This window comes from Thalassophryne amazonica, chromosome 11 (genome assembly GCF_902500255.1).
Source record: "Thalassophryne amazonica chromosome 11, fThaAma1.1, whole genome shotgun sequence".
Taxonomy (NCBI): domain Eukaryota; kingdom Metazoa; phylum Chordata; class Actinopteri; order Batrachoidiformes; family Batrachoididae; genus Thalassophryne; species Thalassophryne amazonica.
Genome location: NC_047113.1, coordinates 34,490,399 through 34,511,812, shown reverse-complemented (window position 1 = coordinate 34,511,812; position 21,414 = coordinate 34,490,399). Strand labels below are relative to the sequence as shown.

At 40.6% G+C, this 21,414-nt stretch overlaps 1 protein-coding gene across 1 annotated transcript in view; it reads left to right on the top strand.

The window, feature by feature from the left end:
* Window positions 1–21,414, top strand: part of LOC117519904 (bifunctional heparan sulfate N-deacetylase/N-sulfotransferase 1-like) — a 198,163-nt gene that overhangs the window by 137,979 nt on the left and 38,770 nt on the right. Inside the window, exons 5-6 of the mRNA XM_034181173.1 lie at window positions 1,156–1,243; window positions 1,586–1,740. Of these exons, the coding sequence (XP_034037064.1) occupies window positions 1,156–1,243; window positions 1,586–1,740 (243 nt within the window). The remainder of the gene's footprint in view (window positions 1–1,155; window positions 1,244–1,585; window positions 1,741–21,414) is intronic.

Sequence of the window (21,414 nt, the reverse complement as noted above, 5' to 3'; positions counted from 1 at the left end):
TACTGTGCCTGCAGTCTTCCATTTCCTCACTATGTTCCTTACAGTGGAAACTGACAGCTGAAATCTCTGCGATAGCTTTTTGTATCCTTCCCCTAAACCATGATGCTGAGCAGTCTTTGTTTTCAGGTCATTTGAGAGTTGTTTGGAGGCTCCCATGTTGCCACTCATTACAAGAGATGTAAAGAGGGGAACTAATTGTAAATGGCCACCTTAAATACCCTTTCTCATGATTGGATTCATGTGTGTAAGGAGGTTAAGGGTCATTGAGCTTACCAAACCAGTTTTGTGTTCCAATAATTAGTGCTAAATGTATTCAACTCAGTAAAATGAAAAGGGTGCCCAAATTTATGCACCTGCCTAATTTTGTTTTAATAATTATTGCACACTTTCTGTAATACTAGAAACTTTATTTCACTTCTCAAATATCAGTGTGTTCATCTGATATATGATATATTTAACTGAAATTTCTGATCCAGAGAACCAAAGATTTATAAAGGAAAATCATGAAAATTATCAGGGGTAGCCAAACTTTTGCATACAACTGTACCATGTGTGTCCTCTGCCAGTCATACACAAACCCCCTCCTCTCCTTTTGATTGCATTTGTCCCAGTCGGCCGCTCAAAGCTGACAGGCCCCAATGCTCACACTGTCACAGAAGCTCGACAGAAATGAATATTTCAGGGGCCCAGAGACGTAGAAAGAATGTTGAAAAGCTCCTTGCTTTGCGTCCCCTCAGAGCAGAACAGACCTCTTGCATGTGCAGACAGAATGTGTGGAAAAAGTTGTGGAGGAAACATCAAGACCTCCTTACTTGCAGTACAACGGCAAGCTTTTAGAAACAAATCATACCCCGACAAGATGGAGAAATTTAAGAGAGAGGGTGTTTGTGTGTGCTGGGAGTCCCATCCAGTGTGCAGATCAAATGAAACAAACACCCGAATCAGAGGAGAACAAAATATCAAACAGAATGAAGGAGAGGAGTGAGGCATCGGGGAGTGGATGCTGAATGTTTACTGAAAGAAACTTGTGAAATTAAATATGCATTTTGGCATGCGCATGTTTGGGTGCTTGTTCGTCCTCATTAATGCACTCGTGTGCCAGTAAAAGCACATTGTTTATTGATTTGCTTTTCCCTCTCCACCTGACTGTTCCAGACCCTGCTGGAGACGCAAAGGGAGTTGCGCACACATGTGCCCAACTTCACCTTCAATCTGGGCTTCTCAGGGAAATTCTACCATGCAGGTAAGATGAGCCCAGTGAGGAGAATCTGGTGCAACTCCTATCTCAAACAGATAAGAAGCACCACCAAATTGAAAAGGATAATACGCACACGATTTTAAGGATTGCATTCTCGCGCACATACACACATACTATCCTTCTCTTTTTGCCTTGATCTTATTTCTGCTCATCTCTCACATGCTTCACTGGGAATTCTGAGCTTTTTCCTTCCTTCTCTGCCTTTTATTTGCTCTATTTCCCTTTACTTACCACATTTCATCTTTATACCGCTTGTTGCCTTGAACACTCTCTTCTTAATGGCGTCCTTCGTCCTTGCTCCATCTTTTCCTCCTCCATGTTCTGTAGGATCGGATGAGGAGGATCTGGGAGATGACCTGTTGCTTTCCTATGTGAAGGAGTTCTGGTGGTTCCCTCACATGTGGAGCCACATGCAGCCGCATCTGTTTCACAACCAGTCTGTGCTGGCTGAGCAGATGTTGCTCAACAAGAAATTTGCCATGGTGAGTCACACGGGTCAACGGGTAGAACCCACGTAAGACATCTTGCCATTCTTTGGATAAACTAGGATTTTATTAACAGTCGTGATCTTATTTTTGGTTTAGACATACAACACGTTATATTGACAATCACAAAAATACAATTATGAATTGATATGATCAACTACAATTGCATTATTTCATAGATTTATACAGATAGTGGTTTAAATGTCTTTGTTTTTTTCAACAGCCTCTATGCACGGCCATAAAAGTTAGTAACCAAATATGGATTTGGTGTGCCGTAATACCAAATTCCTCAAACAATTTGCTATGAATGTAACAGATTACGCCATGACGACATACTGGGTCATAGGTCACACAGTGGGATCACTGGTTAATTGTTATAGTTAACATATGTACATCTAAAATATTCTTTTAACTTAATTGTATGAGTTCTATTGTATGAGTTTGTTTTTCTTGCACTACTATTGCTTATTTGAACATTCACACGTTGCACTTTTTGCAATACTTTGTAGTGTTTTTTTAGGGGGGGTGGCAGTTTTGACATGAGCTCTGGACTGAATTGATGGTGATTTTGTGTATGTCTATGGTGTTTTTTTATATTGTATTGTTTTTATTATGTCTGATTTTAGCCTTTTAATCGGGTCTTATTCTCACTATTAATATTGTCATTGTGTACCTTGTCTTTTGTGTGCTCCTGCTGCAACACTAATTTCCCTTCACAGGACAATAAAGAAATTCAGATTCTGTATGAATAATAGATTATTATTGTGATTCACTTATGAGAAAGAGTTGACAGATATAGCAAACTCCAGCAGCAGAGCACATTGAGATTGGTGTTTTGTTTTACTTTATTCCATAACATTTTAAATCAGCGATTGCTGTATCTTTGACACAAGTATGTATATCACATGTACATTTAGCTCACAATATGAATATGGTGTTGATAAACTATCTTTGGTCCAACTCTCTCTGCTGATTTCCAAAATTCAGGAGCACGGAATACCACAAACATGGGCTATGCTGTGGCGCCCCACCATTCTGGTGTCTACCCTGTCCATATGCAGCTGTACGATGCCTGGAAGAAGGTGTGGAACATCAAAGTGACAAGCACAGAGGAGTACCCGCACCTAAAGCCTGCCCGTTTCCGCCGAGGTTTCATCCACAGTGGCATTAGTGTAAGTATACGCACCTGCACGCATGCACGCACCCATAAACCAAGATTGAGGGAACAGACTTTCATCTGGACCAGTAATTGGATCTAGTATTCATTATTCCAGTGATTACTGTCATATTATGCCTGGTCTGATTACCCATTAGATAAGTAAATTTTAAAGCTGCACACCAGCTCTTGTGTGGACTCATTGAGCTGTGGTTCGGGGTGAGGACAGCAGCAGAGGAAGAACACATGCGGCAAAAGCCAGTGACCTGCATACTGGATAAAGCACTGCAATTTTAAATTTAAACAGACTTCTCCATCAAACCCTATGAATATTTGCACTGAGTATACAGTGACTCAGATGTGCTAGATTATTATTATTATTATTATTATTATTATTAAATTAAGTGGTGAGATTATGCAGTTAAATTTTACTGGTTTTGTTTGTTTTGTCGTTATTCATATGGATGGGGGTGGGGGGGATCTTTAGGGAGTTATGAAAGTAAAGAATATTTACCCATTTAAAAAGTCCAATTCTGTTTCTAAGAAATGCTTGCCAGTACATCTCCAGACTTCTTTTTACAAATATGAAAACATTGTTTTCAGTATTTAATAAAAGGTCTACTAACTAATATTTAGCATTGGAGTTTGATACTGTAAATTTTGACACTGTAAAAATTTTGCTTTACTTACACACACACACACACACACACACATACAACCCCTGGCAAAATTATGGAATCACCGCCTCAGAGGATGTTCATTCAGTTGTTTAAAGTGGAGATGACACATCAAAAATTAGGGAAAAAACTGATATAAATAGCAAAATATACAGACAGTATAGTAAGTTGAAAGTGTTTTTATTCATTATCACTGAAAAATAAAGTTTGTACAGCTTCTCAAAAGTGTGTTTATTGGAAAGCGCACTTGCAGCGCTCCTTCAGCGGGTCACGTGATGCCGTGACATCACAGAATGGAGAGTCCCATCTTTGTCTGTTCGATCGACAACAGGAACAGATAGACCTCAGCATGGACAGTGACGAGATCAAGAACTTTTCTGACTCCTCTTCAAGTGTGGATTATTTTCTGACTTGGATCCTGAGATTGTCGCAGCAGTGATTAGTCCCTACAGATTGGAGCCGTATCTTTCGGACGAACATTCAAACCAGGAGCATTCTGGCAGCGAAAATAATGCAGACGGTGTTTATGGTGGAGCCAAAGCAGAAGCAAGAGACATGCCAATTCCAATGGATTTTGAAAGGCTGCAGAATATGGAATGGTAAGGGAGGCTTTGATGCGTTTATAACACTCTAATTACTGTATAGCATTTTCGATTTGAGCGTCTGTTTACCACCTTTGGTTATTGTTCCAGAGCCGTGATAGTGTAGCTATTACTTGCGGACCACCGTCATTACCTTCGGGTTTTTGCCGTTTTCGAGTGCCTGGCATGTGCATTCATTCCGTGTTTATTATGTTATTTTCATGAAAGAATAGGAATAAACGCGAACGTTTTGAAAAAGATCGCCGAAAACAACAGTGAACGTGCCGGCGCTGTGTTTACGTGCCGCCGCCGTGTTTACTATGTAAGTTCCTTGACCATTTCAAGATTATTGTGAACTTATTATTTGGGGTTGACATTATTATGTGTTCTGTGAGTGGTGAGAACATGGAGACGGTAGAAGGAAAGTGTTCTGCTGTCGGGTGCAAATGCTGTGTGCGAGCAGAGCGAGCGGCAGCCGGACATTTCGTGCATCAACACAACCGTGGCTTTCGATCAATCAGCCTGGACTTGAAAAAGGCTAAAAACCTTTCGCCCTTGTGTTTGTGCATATGCTGCGACACACTGGTCAGGCATATCGACAACAAGTCCCTGAGAGCTGTATTTAATCAAAGTTTTCTGCCGCTAAACAAAGTGTAAACAACGGCCGCCAGGTGCGCAAGCCAGTACGGTCTACACGTAGTGACGTATTTTAGGCTTGATGCTTAGCAGGAAGCTGATCACGGGGCGTGCACATTTTTCAGTGGCGGGACATTCAAATGTTATATATAACGGGAGAACCGCGTACACTTTCCTAAAACGTTTAGGTTGACCGAATTATATAACCTTTGTTACATGTAATAAGACTATGTTGTCTTTAAGTGTCATATCCACTTTAATGTTGTAGAAAAAAAGCAGATCACAGACATGACACAAACTAGTCATTTCAAATGGCAACTTTCTGGCTTTAAGAAACACTATAAGAAATCAGGAAAAGAAAAATTGTGGCAGTCAGTAACGGTTACTTTTTTAGACCAAGCAGAGGGAAAAAAATATGGACTCACTCAATTCTGAGGAAAAAATTATGGACCATGAAACCAAAGAACACTCCAACACATCACTAGTATTTTGTTGCACCACCTCTGGCTTTTATAACAGCGTGCAGTCTCTGAGGCATGGACTTAATGAGTGACAAACAGTACTCGTCATCAGTCTGGCTCCAACTTTCTCTGATTGCTGTTGCCAGATCAGCTTTGCAGGGTTGGAGCCTTGTCATGGACCATTTTCTTCAACTTTCCACCAAAGATTTTCAATTGGATTAGATCCGACTATTTGCAGGCCATGACATTGACCCTATGTGTCTTTTTGCAAGGAATGTTTTCACAGTTTTTGCTCTATGGCAAGATGCATTATCATCGTGAAAAATGATTTCATCATCCCAAACATCCTTTCAATTGATGGGATATGAAAAGTGTCCAAAATATCAACGTAAACTTGTGCATTTATTGATGATGTAATGACAGCCATCTCCCAGTGCCTTTACCTGACATGCAGCCCCATATCATCAGTGACTGTGGAAATTTACATGTTCTCTTCAGGCAGTCATCTTTATAAATCTCATTGGAACGGCACCAAACAAAAGTTCCAGCATCATCACCTTGCCCAATGCAGATTCGAGATTCATCACTGAATATGACTTTCATCCAGTCATCCACAGTCCACGATTGCTGTTCCTTAGCCCATTGTAACCTTGTTTTTTCTGTTTAGGTGTTAATGATGGCTTTCGTTTAGCTTTTCTGTATGTAAATCCCATTTCCTTTAGGCGGTTTCTTACAGTTTGGTCACAGACGTTGACTCCAGTTTCCTCCCTTTCGTTCCTCATTTGTTTTGTTGTGCTTGATTTCTTATAGTGTTTCTTAAAGCCAGAAAGTTGCCATTTGAAATGACTTTAGTTTTGTGTCATGTCTGTGATCTGCTTTTTTTTCTACAAAATTAAACAAATGAATGAACATCCTCCGAGGCCGGTGATTCCATAATTTTTGCCAGGGGTTGTATATGCTCCAAATCACAGTTATTGGTCTTTTGATTAATCTCCATCAGCCCTGAGAAGGCATGCTGGTCAGTCCCAACCATAAATGCTCTTTATTTTATTGCCCGTCTTACCACTTTTCAACATCTCTTGATAGTATTCCTTTTGCAGTCATGAATCTCTTTCAGATGTCTCTTACTCTTTCTGTTGTGCTTCATTGGTTACCCACCCGGCTCTACTCTCCCACACTATCTTGACATTTGATCTCTCTTTCCTGCCTGTCTATTGTCCAGCTGTAATTCTCCATCCAGCCTCTGTCCATCATCCTCCTTTGCTCTTAACCAGTGCTTTTTACAAACCTTGCCACGGGAGATACTGAGTAAGATCTTTGTTTCATTTACCTTATATCACCTGGGTCAGAGAACTCTTTGGAAAGGCAATCATCTCATTAATCCTGCTGGTCTGTTGCATTCTTCTGCAGGGAGGGAAATAAACCAGTCTTCCATTAGAGACCTGTCTAAGTAGCACCTAACAGACCTCAGCACCATGATGAAAACTGACATCTCTGCCAGCAGCACAGCGAGTGGCTGCACAAAACCGACTAAACTGTCAACACACACACAAAAAAACCCTCCTAAAAAATGCACTTAACTCTGCTTCACAGCACTAGCCACGACTGCAAAATATAGAAAATCAAACTTGAGTAGATTACATTCAAGAGAGTCCAAAGAAGGATAAAATGTTAGCTATTTCTTTCCCAGGTTGACCTTCAGTATTGATAGGAAACAGTGCAGCGTCTGTCCAGCTCCTTTGTAGTGCTGGCATTCACTCAGGCTGCGTGGACTCGGCACTCTGTTCCCGTCCTTGAGATAGTCTGAATGGACCATCTCGGCTGCTTACTGATGATTGATATTCAGTTCTCCAGACACTTCAAACTGTACACGCATTTCCATGAATTTCCATATAGACTGAGTGAATAAGAGGTTTGCTTTGGGTGGATGAGCTGCATAATATGAATGTTACTGAAAGAAAACAATCCATGGGGTAAGTGCCTGGAGTACTGACAGCTCGACGCAGCTCTCAGGTGGAGAGTTGATGGTGTGTGTGATCATTTGCCTGTGTGTGTGTGTGTGTGTGTGTGTGTGTGTGTGTGTGTGTGTGTGTGTGTGTGTGTGTGTGTGTGTGTGGGGTTTTCTTTTTGGTGGGGGGATTGTTGACTTTGTGTTTGTTTATATTAGGTGTTGCCACGGCAGACATGTGGTCTCTTCACACACACCATCTTCTATAAAGACTACCCAGGAAGTCCGAATGAACTGGACAAGCTCATAACGGAGGAGAGCTGTTCCTTACGGTCATGCTCAACCCGGTGAGTCAAATACCTGGCCACAGATTTCTGTCACATTTGGACAATGACTCAAGTGGTGTTTTACAGTGAAAACTGGAAGACACCCAAAAAACACAAACTCCTGACAGCAAACAGTCCTCTGTTTATCTGCCCTTAACTGGGTTAATGTGAAAGGAAGGGATGTTGTTTTGCCAAAGTACAGGTGGGTGGTACTGCTTCAGCGAAGTACAAGTCACATGGATATCAATGGAAGTCACTAAAAACAAACAAAATTAACAAACATTAATTGTGGAACTGCAACAAATTCTAATCAACTTTTCTTTCACCCAAAGCCAACCTCTCTGCAAAATTAAATTTGACATCATGCTTTTCACTTTTCAATCCACAGTGAGAGCTTTTTGTGTTCAGAGCCCAAGCGTATTCTTAAGTTTCTCTTCATTTGCCAAATTGTTTTCATTTGCTGATCATTGCTTATCATCATCTCTGGCAAAGGAAAAAAGAAAGAAAATAACCCTCTTTTGTACTAGGACAGAGGCATTTGTTTGTACAGTTGCATGTCTTACATACTGACCAAAAATAAAACAATAAAAAGCCCACATGCATAGACTTACTATTGTTGTTTGTAAGTTACAGGTTTTGTTGGCTCCAGTGGAACACTTGGTCAGAAAATCAAGCGTTAGCATAGTAGTAGCAAAAAAAAGACTGTTTACTCACAACACGAAAATCAGTAATGCTAAAGCCCCTTTCACACCGGGCTTGCGTAGAGTTGCATTGTGCCGCGTATCTAGTACGCAGGAATGGCTGCGTATGCTGCGCACAGGGGAAGTTTAGCCCGCCTCTTCTTCTTCCATCGTTTTGAAGCTTCACTGCCAGCGGGATGAATAAAATCTAACAATGCAGGTATGTACTGATTAAAAACCAAAAAGGATTTTTCGACGGACTGGCGTAAGGTAGCGTGCAATTGCAGAGGTATGGTGTACAGTAGCGGCAGTGTTGCATAGACTTGCATACAGGAGCGGAGTGTTGAGTAGACTTGGGTAGAGCACTGCTCAGTGCTGTATGCTGAAAGTCCACAAAAAAAGGGTATTTTTTTGCATCCATGTTCGCATCCCTCAGCGTATTGCCATGTAGGGCTGCATAAGCTCGGCGTAGGGCTGCATAAGCTTGGCGTAGTCAGCATGCCACATTACATAACACTATGTGGTCCACTATGAAAGGGGTTTAAAGCTGGAAGCAGATGTTGGGTTTAAAATTAGCCAGGCATGCCACAGTTAGGGCTGTGAAAACTCCGCGGATCCGCGGGATTCCACGGATTTCATCATGGGGAGCGGGGGGGTGTTGGTGTTATACTCTTTAATCGTGATCGTTACTGAGTTTTTAAAATGCTTATCGCAAAGCGTTCTTTTTTTTTAACGACATCATGCAAGTTTTATAAGTCCGCGGACACTGATCTGTGTGTTACAGATACATATCAGTTTCCTCGGTTTTCGTAAAGCGGGACTGGTTGTCTATATTTCCATGGGTTGGTTGCTGTGGTGACACTGTGTGGCTCCTGTGCGAAGCTTAGCTAGATGTAGCATGTAGACATTGCAAAGTTTTAGACTTTCAGGTTTTTAAAAGAATAATTTTGCAGCATGTCTGTGTCACAGAGCGACATCAGACAGAGCGAAAATGGCGAGAAAGACGGTTTGAAAAGTCTGATAAGGACAAGAATCCTAGAATTGTTGCTGGCTTCATCAACACACCTGAAAGATAAACAGGAAAAACGAACTGGTAAGAATTTTTTTTCTCTCTCTGGAAAATAAACATTGTGCTGTTCAAACAGGATTTCAGAAAAGATTATGTGCCTTTTTCTTTTCTTCATTAATCTAGACTTTCTTTCATTGAAAAAAAAGACATTGTGACTTTGAAGAATTTAGGCTGCATGAATTTACACAACAATGTAAATTAGTTTTTATTAATGTAGACTTTTTTCATGGGAAAAAGACACAGTGGCTTGAGTGGATTTACGGGAATTTACACAAGAATGTGTGACTTTTTTACTATAAGGTATGTTATTGATATTTTACCATGATTTTTAAAATATTCTACAATCTTTAGCTGTGGTTTTAGACATGGTTTAACAGTCTTTTCAGTCTTCATGATTTCGGTGTAGTTTAATTGTTCTGAGTTAATGCATAATTTGGTTTACAATTAAAAGGAAAATCATACCAGTCCTACTTCCACGTCAATATTCTGTTATAGCAACATGATCATTGATGGTTCAAATGAAAGGTGAATCTAGGATCATTTAAATATGCACTAATTTTGAGATTTGTTCTTCCAGGAGATGTTGAAAATGGATCAGTAGATGAAAATTTAATTTGGTTTCTGGGGACCCACAAGGCCCTAGACCCCGGCTCCTGGGGTAAAAAAAAATTGTATAACTTTGCCCGTGGTTGCTTTGAGCGAACAGCGGCTGTATCCATCGCCTTCTCCTCTCAGTTTCCGACCGAAATGGAGTCACTCACTTTTGTGTCTGTTTGGTGTATTTTTATGACCAACACCTGGAATAATGCAGCTTGTTGTACAGTAAAACGTCGAATGCATCATCTAACATGTCCCTGTTGCAATATTGACGCTAAGTGAAATGCTCTCTTAATTAATGTTGTATGCTAATGGTGTTACGACTTTTAGCAGCTGTCGGTAGGTCCACGTAATGCACGATTACTGAGGAATACCCACCGGATAACTTCTTCTGTTACACAAAGCAAACCATTAGGGGAACCACCTCACAGTCAGTGCAGTGGTTGATTTTATTTTATTTTTCAAATGTATTTATCCCACAGTCAGGAACATTTGCTGTGCAGGCAACCTAAATACAGACGCACTTCAAAAACATTCAGTGATGAGCTGAACACCATGAAGTCCACTCGGAAGAAAACATCTTGCTCTTCAAAATGGGGGAAAAGTGTCTTCCACAACTCCACCAGAGGTGGAAGCTGCAGAAGAGACTTTCATCTGGTTATATGTCCTGAGAGTCCAGCGAACCAACACCTGCTTCTATGCTTCTAAATAAAACAAAGACTCTTTAAACAGCAAACTATTTTATATTTTTAAAAAGCTTTCATTTTATATTTTAACCTAAAATGAGTGGATCATTAAATATGTCCATGAAGTCAAAGTTCAGTCAAAAGTCATTTGCACAGGTTAAAACCCTGCCTTTATTGTGCACAATTTTAAAACATTCACAATCACTAGTCAAATTTATATTTTCAGAAATTACTCTGTCCTGATCACATTAAGGCAATCAGATATTCTGCCGTAATTACAAGTTGAAATGACTCAGTTAAAAAAATGATTTCATCATGAGGTTATGGTCATATTAAGAATCCTACTGTATCCTGCTGACTACATTGTAGTCATTGTTAAATCATCTCCATAATAATAAACATTTGTATTTATTTACAGTGTCTCTTTTTCTGGTTGAAATGCAGATAATAATCTACCAGACTTAAAAATGTACACATTAATTTCCATTCTATTTATTTGTCTCCAAATAATGTCCAAGGTTACTTATGTTAATCAAGAAATCATCTCATCTGAAACAATAGGTAAGTTATGGCTTTAATTTACAGATGAAAGGTTTCTAAAGACTGTTTTTATTTTTTTACTCTTTTAATTACAAATGTTCTCATGTAAGAAACGTTTTAGAGTAATCAGAATTAATTTTTAGGTTTTAAAAAGCATTTGCAAGGATTTTCTTCAGGAAAACTGCTGTGTATAAATAAGCAGTTCTGTGACACGTTTCTGCACTGTAGTCTTCTGCGTTTTGGCCTGATGCCTCGTTTCTATTGGACAGCGCCAAGCTACGTCACAGCGCACAGTGTTGAAAAGCTGGATTAGGTTGAACTTTGAATGCGGCAGCTTGACAACAAGTGGCAACGTGCGCTTCCAGCGAAGCGTGCTTTAAAAACGTGAAATGTCTCATTGAAAATAATGCTTTAAACCAATCCGCGATGCGTCTAACGCCATCAACACTTGCGGGGTAAAAGGCCTGTAAGAACTCGGAAAGCTCTGATACTGCTACCTTCTTGCCTGTACGGGACTACAGCGATGTTGTATATACATGTGTGCTTCAACCAGTTGTCTACAGTCCTTAACCCCCACGGTATCATTGTGCTTTGAGATTCATCATTGGTTGTATCCTCTTCACCCAGCGCTTGCTGGCATGCCCTCTGAATGTAAGGTGATATACACATTGGATAACTCTGATTTACAAGGCTCTTACTGGGCTAGTTCAGATTAATGTATCCAGTTTACTTTAGGAGATCTGAAAGCTGTTATGCTTTGTGCTCAAATGACATGTTGTCCTTTAGTGTACTTCATGTTCACACTGAAATGTGAAAGATATCTTTTAGTTTTTTGCTCCCTCTGATTGGAATGTCTGATCTGGAATGTCCTCCAATCTGAATTGAAACTGTCTGAGTTGATTTCTTTGAACACCTTCTGCTCTATTTTAAGAGACCGCAAACGGAATCCTTTTACACAGTGCCCGTGTTTCTAAATTTTAATTTTTTTATATGTTGTTACAAGGACCAAGCTGATTGTTTTATCTGTATATTGCTTGTATTTTAATTTTTAACATTCTCTTGATGATGGTAACCTGTCTGTTATGACGTGTGCTGCTGCCTTTCTTGGCCAGGTCACCTTTGTAAAAGAGGTTTTGGTCTCAATGGTTAAAGGACATGTTGCACGTTTTTTAATATCCCATTTAGCAAGACAGCATAAAGTTACTCATTATTGTAAGTCTTTCCGCACACGTGTGACGTATATTTTAAAATGAGCAGAAACATCCCAATGACTGACAGAGGGAAACAGATCTGCTCCGTTTGAACATGAAACTTCTCAGCTGCCGTTCAAAAGTGATGGCTTGGTTTTACAGACAGAGACACACTTCACCCCAACACTCCTAACTTTTTCAGATTGTCAGATTTTGGAATATAAAGTGTGGTGACGTGCTGTTTGTGTGGATGCTGGTTTACTGAAGCTGTGTACATGGATGTGGGGACATCTCCATGACTCTGGTTTAAGAGACTTCCTGACACGCAGATTTGTTACATGGGAAAAAGTCAGAATACATTATTTCCAAGAGCTAATTGACATTATTTAACGTACCACAATTATGAGAGAACTAAAGACGAAGCCACAATCGGCAATCGTGCGTGTGCTTATTTGATCGTCTGGAGTTTACATTTGGAAATAAATCTATAACACGTGAGTCTGGCATTTTCAGGAAAAGGAATTGTCTGTAGACCTCGAAGACAGGATTGTCATGATGCACAAATCTGGGGAAGGGTACAGAAACATTTATGCTGCTTTGAAGGTCTCAATGAGCACAGTGGCCTCCATCATCTGGAAATGGAATAAGTTCAGATCTACCAGGACTCTTCCTAGAGCTGGCCGCCCGTCTAAACTGAGTGATTGTGGGAGGAGGGCCTTAGTCAGGGAGGTGACCAAGAACCTGATGGTCACTCTTTCAGAGCTCCAGCATTCCACTCCACTCCAGAGAGGAGAACCTTCAAGAAGGACAACCATCTCTGCAGCAATCCACCAATCAGGCCTGTATGGTAGAGTGGCCACATGGAAGCCACTCCTTAGTAAAAGGCACATGGCAGTCCGCCTGGAGTTTGCCAAAAAGCCCCTGAAGGACTCTCATACCATGAGAAACAAAATTCTCTGATCAGATGAGACAAAGAGTGAACTCTTTGGCGTGAATGCCAGGCATTATGTTTGACAGAAACCAGGCACCATCCCTACAGTGAAGCATGATGGTGGCAGTATCATGCTGTGGGGATGTTTTTCAGCAGCAGGAACTGAGAGACTAGTCAGGATTGAGGGAAAGATGAATGCAGCAATGTACAGAGACATCCTGGATGAAAACCTGTTCCAGAGCGCTCTTGACCTCAGATTGGGGACAGTGACCCTAAGCACACAGTCAAGATATCAAAGGAGTGGCTTCAGGACAACTCCATGAATGTTTCAGTGGCCCAGCCAGAGCCCAGACCTGAATATGATTGAACATCTCTGGAGAGGTCTGAAAATGGCTGTGCACCAACGCTCCCCATCCAACCTGATGGAGCTTGAGAGGTGCTGCAAAGAGGAATAGGCAAAACTGCCCAAAGATCTGTGCACCAAGCTTGTGGCATCATATTCAAGAAGACTTGATGCTGTAATTGTTGCCAAAGGTGCATCAACAAAGTATTGAGCAAAGGGTGTGAATCAGGATTCTAGCTGCGGTGGGCCGTGCCGAGTGGCCCGCCCGGTACTGCAAATTTCCACCTGGCTCTCAGGTTCAATTTGGCTGTGCTACCCAGCACAGAATTTCTGAAAAATGAACTGAAATGTTGCTGAATATGTACCAGTCTTGACCTTAGACTGGGATGATGGTTCATCTTTTAGCAGAACACTGACTATAAGCAGACAGTCAACATATCAAAAGAGTGGCTTCAGGACAACGCTGAATGTTCTTGAGTGGCCCAGCCAGAGCCCAGACTTGAATCCAATTGAGCATCTCTGGAGAGATCTGAAAATGGTTGTGCACCGACGCTCCCATTCAACCTGATGGAGCAGAATTTTGAGGGGGAAAATGAATTTACTCTATTTTGAAATAAAGCTGTAACATAAAATGTGAAAAAAGTGAAACGCAGTGAATACTTTCCAGGCGCACCGTACTTCACGTCAGAAAAAAATGCTCTATTGAAACACTTGAATGCCTCCTTTTAAATTGTGATATCAAGCAAATGGAAAATGATTTTTGTATGATGGGAATAATTTGTCATAAAAATAAAGACTACATCCCAAAAATCAAATGTTTTTATTCATTTATTTGTTTTGTTTTTTTAAGTTGAACAATGCCCATACTATAGATTTTTTTCTACTTGACACTCCAACCATCACTTTTCACGTGTCTATGTAAATTCTTTTAGTTGAAAACGGAACACAATATTTGTAAATTTATTGGCTCTCCCTGATATTACTGATACTAACGGCTGCGCCATGTATCATAAAGCATATCTTCACTGCTGTGTAGTTCTCGATGGTCATACTGCTGTGTGGACTTCGTCCTGCTAAATCAGACTTTGCTTAGGTGTTGTGCAAAACAAACATGTAGAGGAAGCAGAGCTCCACATATTGGGATTCACAAATTAAACAAATAAAAGTCTTTGTAATAATCCTTAATCATGTCAGTCACGCACGGTGCTGTCATTCTGCACATGCAAATTATGCCCTGCGCGTAAAGCCTCGGTCCCACCAAATAATGGAGGCTGAAGAAGGAGCCACGCGTGGGTGTGGGTGATTATTTGAAGAATGACCCACGTTTTGATCTATCACGTATCCACTAAGAAGGCCACTATGTGCCTCTCTGTACCCCGCATGTGCCGCGTAGCAACCTGTAGTGAGCCACGACCGCCTGTCCATTACATGGCGGAATGATTTGGGGTTTTTTTCCATCAGATTTTTTCAGAAGCTGTTAGAGACTGGCACCTGGAAACCATTCGAAAAATTTATCTGGCTTTCGGTGAAAATTTTACGGGCTTCACAGAGAATAAGGTCTGTTAGTACAGCTTTAAGGACCCCTTTAAGGACACTCGGCGCGCCACGCTCCGAGCTGCGATGACGAGGCACAAGCCACCGGACCATTTCTAAACGGATGGCTCTGTGGATACGAGACCGTCGTGTGCTCTTTCTCTCGTTATCACAAGAGCTGGACATCAGCCATTTTCCAGCAGATTTCACTTTTAAGAAGAGATTTTGTCATTGAAAGCCGCGCGGAGGCTTCGCGCGTAAAGACAGATTCGCTTTGGAAGCGAGACAAAGGAACACCTCCGTTTCGGCGTGTCAGAGGACAAGTTTGGACATGTCCAGCTCTCCACAATTTCACTGATACTTACTGGACTGGTAAGCATTGAAAGCCGAGATAGACATGTCCAAACTTGAGGAAGGAGTGGTCCCGCGGGACCCAAGGCGTGCTCACAGGCGAATGACGTCACCGACAGGCATGGAAAAACTCATGCATGCGCACGGGTTCAAGCTTGTCTGACGTGAAAACATATGAATCAAATCCATATAGTTTAAAAAAAAAAAAAGGTACGATACTTTATGGACAGACCTCGTACATCACCCGCTCAGATATGGTAGTAAACATTTAAATGAGACTTAAATAAAAGTGTCCACAAAAGTAGAACTTGTGTATCTGTTGCAGCGTCGATGTAAAGAATTGCAAAATGCCAAATTTAGAAAGGGATGTTTCAGTAAATAAGCCATCCAATAGTCTTTGAATCTTGGAGGACACAGCAGGAGGTTATTCATTTTGACTGTAATTTTGTAGTGTACCAGATTGAGCATAGCAGGTAGTTGCTGCCTCATGTCTTCATGTTTGAGGAGGCCTGACATTCCTTATTTCACACATGACTGGAGAAACGGGGGAATTGTGTCCAATACTTTTTTCTGTCTTCATCACTTTGGCATATGATGAATCTGTGTGATCTTCTTTGTGTGTTTCTGTCAATTAGGCCAATGAAAACAGCCTGCTAAGCGCCCAGTTGAAAGGCTTTCCACTTTTTCTCCACTCTAACTTGGGTCTGAAGGACTGTGCCGTCAACCCAAAGTCACCCCTCCTTTTTATCACTCGATCTGGGGGCCTCTACCAGGTCCCCTCCCAGGGACGACTGGACTGTTTTCCAATCCAACCACTCCACGTACGAGCCTGTGTTGCTGGCCAAGACCCAGTCAGCTGAGAGCGTGGCCTCCATGGGGCAGAATGCTGCCTTGCTTCCATCAGTGGTGCAGGACCTGGGGCTCCATGACGGCATCCAGCGGGTTTTGTTTGGCAACAACTTGGTGTTCTGGTTGCACAAGCTGGTGTTTGTGGATGCAGTTGCATTTCTGACTGGGAAAAGGCTCTCGCTGTCTCTCGAGCGCTACGTCCTCGTGGATATAGATGACATCTTCGTGGGCAAGGAGGGCACACGCATGAAGGTGCCGGATGTAAAGGTGAGTAGAAATGCGTTTGTTGTATATTGGCAATTTTTTATTTTTATTTTTATTTTTTTGGGGGGGGGGACCAAAGCCAATAACATATTAATCAGCCAGAATTTTTTTAGAAGCCATGCCTTTGTTGAAATATATAAAGTGCCTCACACATACAGTAGTGTTCAGAATAATAGTACTGCTGTGTGACTAAAAAGATTAATCCAGGTTTTGAGTATATTTCTTCTTGTTACATGGGAAACAAGGTACCAGTAGATTCAGTAGATTCTCACAAATCCAACAAGACCAAGCATTCATGATATGCACACTCTTAAGGCTATGAAATTGGGCTATTAGTAAAAAAAAAAAAAGTAGAAAAGGGGGCGTTCACAATAATAGTAGCATCTGCTGTTGATGCTACAAACTCAAAACTATTATGTTCAAACTGCTTTTTTTTTAGCAATGCTGTGAATCACTAAACTAGTATTTAGTTGTATAACCACAGTTTTTCATGATTTCTTCACATCTGCGAGGCATTAATTTTGTTGGTTTGGAACCAAGATTTTGCCCATTTACTAGTGTGCTTGGGGTCATTGGCTTGTTGAAACACCCATTTCAAGGGCATGTCCTCTTCAGCATAAGTCAGCATGACCTTCAAGTATTTTGACATATCCAAACAGATCCATGATACCTGGTATGCAATATGTAGGCCCAACACCATAGTACGAGAAACATGCCCATATCATGATGCTTGCACCACCATGCTTCACTGTCTTCACTCTGAACTGTGGCTTGAATTCAGAGTTTGGGGTCATCACACAAACTGTCTGCGGCCCTTGGATCCAAAAAGAACAATTTTACTCTCATCAGTCCACAAAATATTCCTCCATTTCTCTTTAGGCCAGTTGATGTTTCAAATTGTAACCTCTTATGCACATGTCTTTTATTTAACAGAGGGACTTTGTGGGGGATTCATGGAAATAAATTAGCTTCACACAGGTGTCTTCTAACTGTCACAGCACTTAAAGGTAACTCCAGACTGTCTTTGATCATCCTGGAGCTGATCAATGGGTGAGCCTTTGCCATTCTGGTTATTCTTCTATCCATTTTGATGGTTGTTTTCTGTTTCCTTCCACGCGTCTTTGGTTTTTTTTTTTTTTGTCCATTTTAAAGCATTGGAGATCATTGTAGATGAACAGCCTATAATTTGTTGCACCTGCGTATAAGTTTTCCCCTCTCCAATCAACTTTTTAATCAAACTATGCTGTTATTCTGAACAATGTGTTGAACGTCCCATTTTCCTCAGGCTTTCAAAGAGAAAAGCATGTTCAACAGGTGCTGGCTTCATCCTTACATAGGAGACACCTGATTCACATGTTTGTTCCACAAAATTGATGAACTCACTGACTGAATGCCACACTACTATTATTGTGAACACCCCCTTTTCTACTTTTTTTTACTAATAGCCCAATTTCATAGCCTTAAGAGTGTGCATATCGTGAATGCTTGGTCTTGTTGGATTTGTGAGAATCTACTGAATCTACTGGTACCTTGTTTCCCATGTAACAATAAGAAATATACTCAAAACCTGGATTAATCATTTTAGTCACATAGCACTACTGTTATTCTGAACACTACTGTACAGTTGTATGTAAATGTTTGGGCACCCCAGATGATTTCTATGATTTTCCTTTATAAATCATTTGTTGTTTGGATCAGCAATTTCAGTTAAATATATCATAACAGACAAACACAGTGATATTTGAGAAGTGAAATGAAGTTTATAGGATGTACAGAAAGTGTGCAATAATTCTTTAAACAAAATTAGGCAGATGCATAAATTTGGTCACCCCAGCAGAAAAAACATCAATATTTAGTAGATCCTACTTTTGCAGAAATAACAGCCTTGAAATGCTTCCTATATCTTCCAGGGAGAGTCTGGATTCTGGTTGAAGGTATTTTGGACCATTCTTCTTTACAAAACATCTCCAGTTCAATCAATCAATCAATTTTATTTATAGCGCCAAATCACAACAAACAGTTGCCCCAAGGCGCTTTATATTGTAAGGCAAAACCCCAACGGTCAAAACGACCCCCTGTGAGCAAGCACTTGGCGACAGTGGGAAGGAAAAACTCCCTTTTAACAGGAAGAAACCTCCAGCAGAACCAGGCTCAGGGAGGGGCAGTCTTCTGCTGGGACTGGCTGGGGCTGAAGGAGAGAACCAGGAAAAAGATATGCTGTGGAGGGGAGCAGAGATCAATCACCAATGATTAAATGCAGAGTGGTGCATACAGAGCAAAAAGAGAAGGAAACACTCAGTGCATCATGGGAACCCCCCAGCAGTCTAAGTCTATAGCAGCATAACTAAGGGATGGTTCAGGGTCACCTGATCCAGCCCTAACTATAAGCTTTAGCAAAAAGGAAAGTTTTAAGCCTAATCTTAAAGTAGAGAGGGTGTCTGTCTCCCTGATCTGAATTGGGAGCTGGTTCCACAGGAGAGGAGCCTGAAAGCTGAAGGCTCTGCCTCCCATTCTACTCTTATAAACCCTAGGAACTACAAGTAAGCCTGCAGTCTGAGAGCGAAGCGCTCTATTGGGGTGATATGGTACTATGAGGTCCCTAAGATAAGATGGGACCTGATTATTCAAAACCTTATAAGTAAAAGAAGAATTTTAAATTCTATTCTAGAATTAACAGGAAGCCAATGAAGAGAGCCAATATGGGTGAGATGCTCTCTCCTTCTAGTCCCCATTAGTACTCTAGCTGCAGCATTTTGAATTAACTGAAGGCTTTTCAGGGAACTTTTAGGACAACCTGATAATATGAATTACAATAATCCAGCCTAGAGGAAATAAATGCATGAATTAGTTTTTCAGTATCACTCTGAGACAAGACCTTTCTAATTTTAGAGATATTGCGTAAATGCAAAAAAGCAGTCCTACATATTTGTTTAATATGCGCTTTGAATGACATATCCTGATCAAAATGACTCCAAGATTTCTCACAGTATTACTAGAGGTCAGGGTAATGCCATCCAGAGTAAGGATCTGGTTAGACACCATGTTTCTAAGATTTGTGGGGCCAAGTACAATAACGTCAGTTTTATCTGAGTTTAAAAGCAGGAAATTAGAGGTCATCCATGTCTTTATGTCTGTAAGACAATCCTGCAGTTTAGCTAATTGGTGTGTGTCCTCTGGCTTCATGGATAGATGAAGCTGGTATCATCTGCGTAACAATGAAAATTTAAGCAATGCCGTCTAATAATACTGCCTAAGGGAAGCATGTATAAAGTGAATAAAATTGGTCCTAGCACAGAACCTTGTGGAACTCCATAATTAACCTTAGTCTGTGAAGAAGATTCCCCATTTACATGAGCAAATTGTAATCTATTAGATAAATATGATTCAAACCACCGCAGCGCAGTGCCTTTAATACATATGGCATGCTCTAATCTCTGTAATAAAATTTTATGGTCAACAGTATCAAAACGAGCACTGAGGTCTAACAGAACAAGCACAGAGATGAGTCCACTGTCTGAGGCCATAAGAAGATCATTTGTAACCTTCACTAATGCTGTTTCTGTACTGATGAATTCTAAAACCTGACTGAAACTCTTCAAATAGACCATTCCTCTGCAGATGATCAGTTAGCTGTTTTACAACTACCCTTTCAAGAATTTTTGAGAGAAAAGGAAGGTTGGAGATTGGTCTATAATTAGCTAAGATAGCTGGGTCAAGTGATGGCTTTTTAAGTAATGGTTTAATTACTGCCACCTTAAAAGCCTGTGGTACATAGCCAACTAATAAAGATAGATTGATCATATTTAAGATCGAAGCATTAAATAATGGTAGGGCTTCCTTGAGCAGCCTGGTAGGAATGGGGTCTAATAGACATGTTGAAGGTTTGGATGAAGTAACTAATGAAAATAACTGACAGAACAATCTGAGAGAAAGAGTCTAACCAAATACCGGCATCACTGAAAGCAGCCAAAGATATGATACGTCTTTGGGATGGTTATGAGTAATTTTTTCTCTAATAGTTAAAATTTTATTAGCAAAGAAAGTCATGAAGTCATTACTAGTTAAAGTTAAAGGAATACTCGGCTCAATAGAGCTCTGACTCTTTGTCAGCCTGGCTACAGTGCTGAAAAGAAACCTGGGTTGTTCTTATTTTCTTCAATTAGTGATGAGTAGTAAGATGTCCTAGCTTTGCTCTTTTTTATAGAGCAACAGACTCTTTTTCCAGGCTAAGTGAAGATCTTCTAAATTAGTGAGACGCCATTTCCTCTCCAACTTACAGGTTATCTGCTTTAAGCTGCGAGTTGTGAGTTATACCACGGAGTCAGGCACTTCTGATTTAAAGCTCTCTTTTTCAGAGGAGCTACAGCATCCAAAGTTGTCTCAATGAGGATGTAAAACTATTGACGAGATCTCTATCTCCCTTACAGAGTTTAGGTAGCTACTCTGCACTGTGTTGGTATATGGCATTAGAGAACATAAGAAGGAATCATATCCTTAACCTAGTTACAGCGCTTTCTGAAAGACTTCTAGTGTAATGAAACTTATTCCCCACTGCTGGGTAGTCCATCAGAGTAAATGTAAATGTTATTAAGAAATGATCAGACAGAAGGGAGTTTTCAGGGAATACTGTTAAGTCTTCAATTTCCATACCATAAGTCAAACAAGAGTAAAGTGGTGGGTGGACTCATTTACATTTTGATCAAAGCCAATTGAGTCTAATAATAGATTAAATGCAGTGTTGAGGCTGTCATTCTCAGCATCTGTGTGGATGTTAAAATCGCCCACTATAATTATCTTATCTGAGCTAAGCACTAAGTCAGACAAAAGGTTTGAAAATTCACTGAGAAACTCAC